This window comes from Cinclus cinclus, chromosome 13, assembly GCF_963662255.1.
Source record: "Cinclus cinclus chromosome 13, bCinCin1.1, whole genome shotgun sequence".
Classification (NCBI taxonomy): domain Eukaryota; kingdom Metazoa; phylum Chordata; class Aves; order Passeriformes; family Cinclidae; genus Cinclus; species Cinclus cinclus.
Window position 1 is genome coordinate 3,909,954 of NC_085058.1, and position 11,518 is coordinate 3,921,471.

The 11,518-nt window shown below is 49.4% G+C and overlaps 1 protein-coding gene across 1 annotated transcript; it reads right to left on the reverse strand.

Annotated features, from left to right (window-relative positions):
- Window positions 1–1,921: 1,921 nt before the first annotated feature.
- B2M (beta-2-microglobulin) lies at window positions 1,922–10,493 on the reverse strand. The gene is made up of 5 exons (XM_062501696.1): window positions 10,482–10,493; window positions 4,434–4,608; window positions 3,995–4,273; window positions 3,509–3,544; window positions 1,922–2,363 (listed from the first exon to the last, which is right to left on the reverse strand). The coding sequence occupies exons 1-4, from the start codon at window positions 10,491–10,493 to the stop codon at window positions 3,531–3,533; spliced, it is 480 nt and encodes a 159-aa protein (XP_062357680.1). The 3' UTR covers window positions 1,922–2,363; window positions 3,509–3,530.
- Between the last annotated feature and the right edge of the window lie 1,025 nt (window positions 10,494–11,518).

An 11,518-nucleotide genomic window follows, 5' to 3' on the forward strand; every position in this document is an offset into this window, starting at 1 on the left:
GGGAAGCGGGAACAGCCCTGAGGGGCTGGGGGGAACGACCCTGAGGGGCTGGGGGAGGCGGGAACGAGCCTGAGGGATTCAGGGAGAGAGGAGATAACTGCCCGGAGGGGAAGCGGTGGTGGGAAAACGCGGCGAGTGAGAGCGGCTGAGCTGTGTCGCTGAGATTTAAGCTGGATATTACGGAAAGGTTCTCCCCCCTCCTACAGTGTGGCCGGGCACTAGAACAGCTCCCCAGGGCAGTCCCAAGCCTGACAGAACTCAAAGGGCATTTGGACTTGTGCTCTGAAGCACAGGGTGGAGTTTTGGGGTGTCTTGTGAAGACTTAGGAGTTGGAACTCGATCCTTGCTCTCCTAGAAGTTTTTCTAACAAAAAAAAAAAAAAAAAAGCCTTGCATTTTGCTGACTCTGGGAGCTGCTTGCAGAAAAATTGCTTGTATTTCATAAAGCACAAATGAGGCATGTTTCATGTTTCAAGCTTCCCAGGATATCTCTCAGGATAGCACATCCCCTGGGAGCTGTCGCCAGCAGCAATGCAGGAACATCCCCAGTACCTCAGAACCCTAAGAATGCTGGATAAAACAGAGAAGGTAGTTCTGGACATGGTCCTGAAATCCAACTATTAAAGAAAATCAGACTCCAGTGTGCGCTTGTGTTGTTCTCCCACAGACAGGGGATTTTTGAGTAAACCATCAAAACATTTCTTAAGAAAGAACATAAGAATCCCACAGATGCAATCAAGGCAAACTTCCCCATTGTGGGAAGATGATGTGTCCTTTGGAAACAGGATCATTTCACATAGCCTCCACAGAATCTTCAGTTTCTGCAGTCGACTCCACTCCTGCCCTAATTAGGATGAAGCTCTCCTGATGGAGAGGTTACCCAGCCATTATTGTGGTGCTCTTGAGGACAGAAAAGGTGGAGTGGAGGTGGTGGAAAGCGCCTTGATGGCCCTTCATGATCCATGGGAGGAGGCCAGGACATGCTCCACAGATCTTTGGGCTCAGACAGCAGTTTGTGCTGCTCCACTGGGGTCTCTGGGAGAGAAGCTGAAACTTTTTCCCCTCTCCCAGGCCACCTTCTCTCACCCAGAGACCACTGCTTGGGCTGCCTGGTCCCCAGAGTGCATCACTGCAGACAGAACTGCGTGCTGTGTCCTGCTGTCCTGTGCTTAGTGATGAGCACTGTGCACAACCACCCAGCCATGCCAGCCCTGCCTTGAACATCTCTCTGATGAACCCAAAGGGATCCCCATAAAAGGGCCTTGCCCTTCAGCAGCCTCCCACGAGGGTGTTGGAACTGCAACAGCCTGGATTTTCCTAATCCCTAACAACCAAAAAAAAAATTGGTTATAATGAAAATAGCTATGGAACAAGACAATATCCATCGAAAATCTCAACTGGATGTTCTGTAACACCATCACAGCAAATTTTAATACACCCAAGAAGAGACATGGGATGCCCTGAGTCACCAGGAACCTTGATCCCACACACGATCCTGGTTAAATCCATTCAGATACAATATTCCTCAAGCCATCATTCTGATTTCTTCATAAAATAAAAATGAGTTGATGGCAGTAGCATTAGTTTTGGGTACTGTCATCAATCTCCCACAGTACAACAGAGGACTGGCCCCAACTGTGCTTCTCCATGGGGTCAAGCACAGAGAGAAAAAGCAGAACTCCAATTCACCAACACACACATCTGCTTCCCCCAGGCTCAGCTTTGTACCACACACTCCAAGATGCATCAGCCTGAGCTCTACCCTTTGGAGTGAGCACCATTCCCCGGCATTGCACCTTCTGTGTCCCACCCTAGGTCCCCAAGGCTCTTAACTCCTTTTCAAATCTTGTACATTCCCTTCAGAGCCACACAGGAGCCAGGCAGATACCATATCAGAAAAAAAAAGGCAATAAAAAAACCCCAAAACTTAATTCTCTTTTTATTGATGGAAAAGTGCTCTTGTATCTTCTCAGTGGGGGGAAAAAAAAAAGCACAACTGACCATCGTGCCACCAGGGCTACATACCCACACACAACCCAGTGGCCATCACAGCCTGTGAAATCAGCTTGGGCTGTCAAATTACTCTGAAGACACATTTTAAGGACTAGCAGTTTATTAAGGCATAAGCATCCTGAAAAATTTGGAGCACCGAAGAGCTACCATTGTTTTTTAAGCAGTAATGTAGGCATTTTTAGCTACATGCTCAAAACGTCTGCAGAGATCCCTTGATGCTGTGGCTAAGTGATATTTTTAACAAGTCATATTGGCTAATTTCTGAAAGGAAGTTGATCACTCTTGTGGATATGATGAAGAATGGACACAAGCTTCTGGAGACTTTTGACTTGCAAGAAGAATTTCTCGGCTCTGCATGGAGAGAGTGGATTGACATCAGTCACTCTAGTGACACCTTCAACTGTAATTGTTTTAGGACTAAAAACCCTCAGAGCAGACTGACTGCAGTGTCCTTTCCGAACCACCTTCCAGTGAGATTTAGATAAAAATCCTGCAGAAACTGCTTTTCTGTCCCCTCCTTGGTGGAGTCCAGAGCTCAAAAAAAAATAAAAATCCTTTGTTCTCTACACCAGGGAGTTTGTCCTGCTCTCAACTCTATCCATACCAGTTCAGTAAATCCTCGTCCCCAGACCACAGCGAAGTCACCCGCATCCCACCTCCACCCAGACTTGTCATCCCTCACCAATGTCCCGCCAACCAAAGCCGTGGTGCTCTGTGAGCAGAGCACATTCCAAACCCTGCCTTGGGGTCAGGTTTGCACCCTCACTGCCCAAAGTTGAGTGACAAACCAGAGAAGTGACTGTATACAACTTTTTAGAGCTCTGCAGGAACTGGGGCATTTCACATAAGGGTCCTGTCAAGGCTTGTGCCAGGCAGAGAGAATCATTATCCAGCCTCTAACAGGGCACATAAACTGTTTCAACCAGGCTTACCTCAGCTGGGCCACATACACAGTTTCTTTTCCCTATCAAGTGTTAAACTAGAATTTCCCCGTTGCTAAGTCCAGATCAGTTACAGGCAGATAGTTTGAAGAACTTGGAGCCCTCAGACTGAGACACTTGTGAAAAAAACCCAAAAGTGTTTCTGGTTTGTGCCTCATGAATTCCACACTGCCACAGGGTTATAACAGCCTGCCATTCACCCTGTGGCACAGGGATCTCGAGTACAGTGACTTCCTGCTCCTCCCCTGCCAGGACACAGCACTTCAGGGGACCTGCGACAACCTTCTGTGCTATCTAGCTAGCACAGCAACAACATGCCGAGAAGATTTTCTCCAAACTTCTCTTTTTTTTTGGAGCAAAGGAATGCCAAAACGAGACCAAAATATTGGGCAGAAAGGATGCGGGAAGAGTTTTCTGTCCCGAATCAGTACTAATATTATCTACTTTTTATGTGTGGTTGCTTCTGTTCCTCAGCTTTTCAAACCATACCCCCCCCTACAGAAATAGGTCTGTGTTTCCCTTACTAGCACGACACACAGTATAGGAATAACTCACCATGAATTATCCCAGACACAGCTCAGAAGTCTGGTTCTGCAGGAAAGAAGCACAGAGCTTTAGAGTTGCTGGCAAATGGCACCCACATAAGGTTCCTCCCGGAAACAGCCCCAGTGTGGTAACCAGAAAGTTGCCCTCAGCTATAGCTGAGGCTAGGTTACCACCAGCACCCCAACCACCACATCCTTCTTTACAGTCACACAACATAAAGCAAAAATTCACTTTGACCCATCGCCTTCTAGTTAAATTCACCAAGGCAGCGATCGGGTGATGCGGTGTCACCAAATCCCTATAGATTAACACCAATACGTGTCCTCCCTGAATCCTTCACTTGTAACAGCCTTTTCAGCTACAAACAAGTTCATTTTCTACTTCTAACACAAGACCTTCAAACCCCACTCTGTCACAACACCCAAGAAAAGGAACAGAGACAGCATAGATATAAAGCAAAGAGCTCCAGCATGCAGGAGGGAAGGCACGGCATACCCCATCGGTAAGTGAGTGGCTCCGGCATGGTAGAATGCGCCACCCTGCAACTGAAGGTGTCCCCCCTTGTGGGGGTGAAGGGCACGTAGACCAGGCGCTGGAACTGCCACTTCTCGTTGAAGGACAAGTCTCCGTACTTGACGTCGGGAATAGGCTTCCCGTTCTTCAGGAGTTCGATGTCAATCTTGGGTGGGTGAAAGCCAGTGACGAAGCAGTGGAGAGTGTTCTCCTCTCCCTCCTTGGCCCGTGAACGGGCGTAGACGTCGACCTTCGGCGCCTCTGGAGAGAAGAGCGAGGGCATGCGAGAAGCGGGGCTGCGGTGGGCATCGCCTCGATGCCAACACTCGCCCACCCACCCACCCGGGCAGTGACCCGGACACGCCGGGACCCCGCAGCCCCTCACCCCCTCAGGACCCTCCGCACCGCCCCGGGCACTCACCACCGGCCGCCTCCTGGCCCAGCAGAGCCAGCAGCGCCAGCACGCCGAGCGCCAGAGCCCCCCGCGCCATCGCCGCTCCTCGCCTTTCCGCCGTTTCCCGGAATGTGCCACCCCTGCCCACACTCCGCCTTTTATAGCCTCCGGAACCCGCGGCCAATCGTGGCGCGGAGCGGCTCTGCCGTCATCAGTCTCCGAGCAGAACGGGAGATCTGGGGTTGTGAGAGCCAGAGCGGCGCTTTCGCTTTCAGTTCCGCGCTGGGTGGGGGGAGAGACCCGGGCAGAGACCCTGGAGCGTCGGAAAAGAGCGGCTGGACGTGAGCCCGGGTGGCCAATGGCACCTGGTCTGCACCGGCCCCGGTGGGGCCACAGACCCAGAGCAGCGCCCGTCCCCCGGGCACTGCTGAGACCACACCCCAAATCCTGGGGTCAGTTCTTCGCCCTTCACAACAAGGATACTGGGGAGCTGGAGCGTGTCCAGGGAAGGGAACAGAGCTGGAGAAGGGCCTGGAGCACCATGAGAAGCTGAGGGGGCTCAGCCTGGAGAAAAGGAAGCTCGAGGAGACCTTCTTTCTCTGCAACTCCCTGATAGGAGGGGGCAGCCAGGTAGGGTTGTGCTCTGCTCCCAGGGAACAAAGGTGACGACAAGAGGAAACAGCTGCCAAGTAGCACCAGGAAAGTTCTAGATTAGATCTTAGAGAAAAGTTCTTCTCTGAAAGAAAGGGCTGTCCAACCTCACCACAGGCTGTCAAGGCAGTGGTGGAGTTGTCATCCCAAAATGAATTTAAAAGCCCTGTGGATGTGGCACTTAGGGACATGGGTGGCCTTGGCCATGCTGGAGGAATGATTTGACTTGAAGGTCATAGAGAACCTTTCCAACCTAAATGGGGGTAAAAGTCACCTCTTGCAGAAGATTTTGCATCCAACAGTCTATGCTATGGTGGAGCAAGCCATTCACCTTCCTTTATAAACCTCTTTCAAAACCTGCATGAAATGTCTCATTCCAGCAGCTACAGGGTCAGAAACTGACTGTTGTTTGAGCACAGCACAGGCTCCCTGACATAAAATATGAGAATTCTAACACCAAATAAACAGGTTTTCTGGTGCTCCCACCAAAGCCCAGAGAGGCTAGGAATGTGTCCTGGTTTACAATACAACATACATATTCTATTACCATCTGAGAAGGGTGATCATCCTTATCTCTGTGGGAAGTATCTTCTGTTAATGGGCCATTGAGTCCTACTGTATAACTGATAAGATTACATCATCCCATTGGGAGATGCTCCAGCCAGGAGGACGAGCCAAGCCTTTCCTACCTAGATAAAAACTGAGGTTTAGAACGCCAAAGGCAGCCTTTTTCCACTGGATTCCAGAGGAAGAACCAGGTTTTTATCCACATCATCGCTGGACCCTTTGGAGGAAAACTGCACCAGCACCCTGACTGACAGGGTATCAGGTTGTATTCTGATTCTGTCAGTGGTTCTATTTTTTATTATTGCATGTATTTTGTTTTTTCTTTTTTTTTTTCCTCTTCCCTATTAAAAATTGTATTACTGACTTGAAGTCTCACTGGTTTTGCTGTTCAAAGCAGTGCATTTTATTGGCGCCCAATGTGGGGCACAAAGGTACTGAGAAAAAAGTCAGCATTACAATTTTGAATTGTGCCAGCCACCTATTCACCATGATTCTCAACATGCTTACGTGGGTTTTATATCTTACTCGCTATATTTTTCCGCACATGGGGAACTATCTGCCGGTTGTAATGCTCCTGTGTAGACCAAGGTATGGTATTAAAATTGCTTTATTGGTCTATTATGTCTATTGCATGATAACCTCTGAGGCAATGAACATCATTCGGAATATATACTCAACTTTGTTTGTTTGTCCTAGTCTAGGCTGCTACATCTGGGGTTTCAACAATCGCACCCAGCCCCTGGGGGGAGGGGAAAAGGATGATTTTTTCCAATCTTTCAGGCATGGCACAGCAGTTTTTGGAAATGTTGACTTCTCTCTGGATGCCAAGGACAGCATAATATTGTTGTTAGTTCTGCTTTGTCTTCTCTGCACAGCCTTCACACCCTGCAACATGCTTAGAAACAAAACACTACATGGTATAGTGCAGTGTATTCTTGAGGAAGAGGAAAAAAGAAACAAATCAACTGCGTCCATGTCTGCACAGACTGTCACAAAGGAGAAAAGAGCCAAAAGAAAAGCAACAGCATCCGTCTCTACACAGACTTTTATCCAGGAAGAAGGAACCAAAAGTGCCATCAGCATCTCCACACAAACTGTCACCGAACCAGAACAGCCCAGACCAGTAGCAGTTGCCCCCGTTCAGAAGAAGAAATCAAAGAGCAAATCAGTTCGCATAGTCACTGATGAGGACGTGGCAGGACCTTCGCACCCAGCAGAAGAGACAGAGCCAGAAATCATCACTCGCTCTCTATCCCTGGGTGAGCTGCGTGACCTGAGGAGGGAATTCACCCGCCAGGCAAACGAGTCCATCCTGACCTGGCTGCTCCGCATCTGGGACGCTGCAGCCAATGACACAGTTCTGGATGGAAGTGAGGCCAGGCAACTGGGATCTCTGTCCCGGGATGTGGTCATTGACCAGGGGATCGGGAAAACCCAAGAAACCCTCAGCCTCTGGTGGCGACTGCTGACAAGTGTGAAGGACAGATACCTTTGTAAAGAAGATCTCCAGGTGCACCAAGGAAAATGGAGCACAATGGAACAAGGTATCCGATGCCTGAGGGAATTGGCTGTCCTGGAGATCATTTTCTCAGAAGATGAGAGATTTCCTAAAAGCCCAGACTGTGTCCGGTGCACCTCACAGATGTGGTTGAGATTCGCACGGCTTGGACCAGAGATATACTCCCGTTACCTGGCAACGCTGCAATGGAGGGAAGGTGAGGACATGGTAGGCGTCTTGGCCAATAAACTAAGAATTTATGAGGACACTGTCACTGCCCCATTTCGTACCCATGTCTCAACTGTGGAAACAAGGCTGGTTGAGCAAGTCCGGAGCTTGATTGAAGAGGGCCATCAGAAGCTTAAAAAAGAACTTAAGGCAGAAAACTACCAGATCTCACCAGAACCAACAAGAGTCTCTGCCATTAGGAGCCGGCGTTTCCCAGCCAGGGAGAAAGGACACACTCCATGAGGTAACCTCTGGTTTTTCCTTCAGGAGCATGGAGAAGACATGAGGAAGTGGGATAGAAAACTCACCTCCTCCTTAGCAGCCCGGGTACGTGAACTGAAAAGAGGGACACCAAACACAAGAAGCTCATCTAGAGTCAACGCTGCTCCAGTCTCTCGTGCACAGAACTCCAAACAGTATCAGAACGATGATATGACTGATCCTCTTGAAGGGACCTTAAGAACCTATCTACAGGAAGAGAGCAACGTGTACCAAGACCAGGAATAGAGGAGCCCTGCCTCTAGCCAGGTAGAGGAGAGGGACAATCAGATCTACTGAACTGTGTGGATCCGATGGCCTGGCACATCCGACCCACAAAAACATAAGGCTTTGGTTGACACCGGCGCCCAATGTACCCTGATGCCATCAAGGTATGTAGGAGAAGAGTCAATCTCTATTTCTGGGGTAACAGGAGGATCCCAGCAGCTGACTGTAGTAGAGGCCGAAGTGAGTTTAACTGGGAAAGGGTGGCAGAAACACCCCATCGTGACTGGCCCAGTGGCCCCATGCATCCTCGGCATAGACTATCTTCGAAATGGGTATTTCAAAGACCCAAAGGGATATCGCTGGGCTTTTGGGATAGCTTCTGTAGAGACAGAAGACATCAGAAAACTGAATACCTTACCTAGTCTCTCAGATGACCCCTCTGCTGTGGGACTACTGGGAGTTGAAGAGCAACAGGTACCAATCGCCACAACAACAGTACACCGTCGGCAATACCGTACCGACAGAGACTCTGTGACTCCCATCCATGAGATGATTCATAAACTGGAAAGCCAAGGGGTGGTCAGCAAAACCCACTCACCCTTCAACAGCCCCATCTGGCCTGTGCGCAAGTCTGATGGAGAATGGAGATTGACTGTGGACTATCGTGCATTGAATGAAGTGACTCCACCACTGAGCGCTGCCGTGCCGGACATGCTGGAACTCCAGTACAAGCTGGAGTCCAAGGCAGCAAAGTGGTATGCCACCATTGACATTGCCAATGCATTTTTCTCCATTCCTCTGGCAGCAGAGTGCAGGCCTCAGTTTGCTTTCACCTGGAGGGGCGTGCAGTACACCTGGAACCGACTGCCCCAGAGGTGGAAACACAGCCCCACCATCTGCCATGGACTGATCCAGGCTGCACTGGAAAAGGGTGAGGCTCCTGAACATGTACAGTATATCGATGACATCATTGTATGGGGGAGCACAGCAGGGGAAGTCTTCGAGAAAGGAGAGAAGATTATTCAGATTCTGCTGGAGGCTGGTTTTGCCATTAAGCAAAGTAAGGTCAAGGGACCAGCTCAGGAAATTCAGTTTCTAGGAGTCAAATGGCAAGATGGACGTCGTCAGATCCCAACAGAGGTAATTAACAAGATCACCGCTATGTCTCCACCAACCAACAAGAAGGAAACACAAGCTTTCCTAGGTGCCATAGGCTTTTGGAGAATGCACATTCCTGAGTACAGCTAGATCGTGAGCCCTCTCTACCTAGTTACCCGCAAGAAGAATGATTTCTACTGGGGCCCTGAACAACAGTAAGCCTTCACCCAGATCAAGCAAGAGATCGCTCATGCGGTAGCCCTTGGTCCAGTCAGGACAGGACCAGAGGTAAAGAACGTGCTCTACTCTGCAGCTGGAAATCATGGTCTATCCTGGAGCCTTTGGCAGAAGGTACCTGGTGAGACTCGGGGTCGACCACTGGGATTCTGGAGCAGAAGCTATAAAGGGTCTGAAAACAACTACACTCCCACAGAGAAAGAAATTTTGGCTGCCTATGAAGGAGTTCAAGCAGCCTCTGAAGTAATTAGAACTGAAACACAGCTGCTTCTAGCACCTCGACTACCGGTACTGGGCTGGATGTTCAAGGGAAAGATTCCTTCCACACATCATGCCACTGACACCACATGGAGCAAATAGATTGCCCTCCTCACTCAGTGTGCCCGTATTGGAAATCTGAATCGCCCTGGGATTCTGGAAATAATTACAAACTGGCCTGAAGGTGAGACTTCTGGGTTATCTTCTGAAGAAGAGGAGCAAGTGGCACGTGCCAAGGAAGCCCCACCATACAATGAGCTACCAGAGACTGAAAGACGATATGCCCTCTTCACTGATGGTTCCTGCCGAGTTGTAGGCACTAACCGAAAATGGAAAGCTGCAGTATGGAGCCCCACACGACAAGTTGCACAGGCTACCGAGGGACAGGGTGGATCGAGTCAGGTCGCAGAGTTAAAAGCCGTCCAGCTGGCTTTAGATATTGCCGAACGGGAGAAGTGGTCAAAGCTCTATCTCTACACTGACTCATGGATGGTAGCTAATGCTCTGTGGGGATGGTTGGATCGCTGGAAAAAGGCCAACTGGCAGCGCAGAGGGAAACCCATCTGGGCCGCTGAGATTTGGCAGGACATTGCCACCCGAGTAAAGAAGCTAACCGTGAAGGTTCGACACGTGGATGCGCACGTACCTAAGAGTCGAGCTATTGAAGAGCATCACAACAACGAGCAGGTGGACCGAGCTGCCAAGGTAAAAATATCACAGGTGGATCTAGACTGGCAGCACAAGGGAGAATTATTCCTAGCTCGTTGGGCCCATGATGCCTCTGGTCATCAGGGGAGAGATGCAACATACCGATGGGCCCGTGACAGAGGGGTGGACCTTACTATGGACAGCATCTCACAGGACATCCAGAACTGTGAGACCTGTGCCACAATCAAACAGGCCAAGCGGGTGAAGTCTCTGTGGTACGGTGGACGATGGTCAAAGTACAGGTATGGGGAAGCCTGGCAAATTGACTACATCACCCTTCCCCAAACCCACCAAGGCAAGTACTGACCATGGTGGAAGCAATCACAGGATGGTTGGAAACCTACCCTGTGCCTCATGCTACTGCCCGGAACACTATCTCGGGCCTAGAAAGACAAGTCCTTTGGAGGCATGGTACCCCTGAAAGAATTGAGTCAGACAACGGAATCCATTTCAAGAACAGCCTTATCAACACCTGGGCCAGAGAACATGGTATTGAATGGATATATCATATCCCTTACCACGCACCAGCTGCCGGGAAAGTTGAACGGTGCAATGGACTCCTTAAAACCACCCTGAAGGCACTCGGTGGGGGAACCTTCAGAAATTGGGAAATGAACTTGGCAAAAGCCACCTGGATGGTCAACACCCGAGGGTCCATCAATCGAGCCGGTCCTGCCCAATCTGAACCCCTGCACACAGTGGATGGAGACAAAATCCCTGTGGTACACATGAAAGGTATTTTAGGAAAGACTGTTTGGATCAATCCCACCACAGGCAAAGGCAAACCAATCAGTGGGATTATTTTTGCTCAAGGACCTGGTTACACTTGGTGAGTAATGCAGAAAGATGGGGAAACCCGCTGTGTACCGCAAGGAGACCTTATTTTAATTCTGTATTATATGTATATATATATATAGGGTATTGGTTTGGGTATAATGTAGATGGTAATAGAATAAGGGGTGGATTATGCCCTGGTTTACAATACAACATACATATTCTATTACCATCTGAGAAGGGTGATCATCCTTATCTCTGTGGGAAATGTCTCCTGTTGATGGGCCATAACTGATAAGGGTGATCATCCTTATCTCTGTGGGAACTAACTTCTGTTAATGGGCCATTGAGTCCTACTGTATAACTGATAAGATTACATCATCCCATTGGGAGATGCTCCAGCCAGGAGGACGAGCCAAGCCTTTCCTACCTAGATAAAAACTGAGGTTTAGAACGCCAAAGGCAGCCTTTTTCCACTGGATTCCAGAGGAAGAACCAGGTTTTTATCCACATCATCGCTGGACCCTTTGGAGGAAAACTGCACCAGCACCCTGACTGACAGGGTATCAGGTTGTATTCTGATTCTGTCAGTGGTTCTATTTTTTAT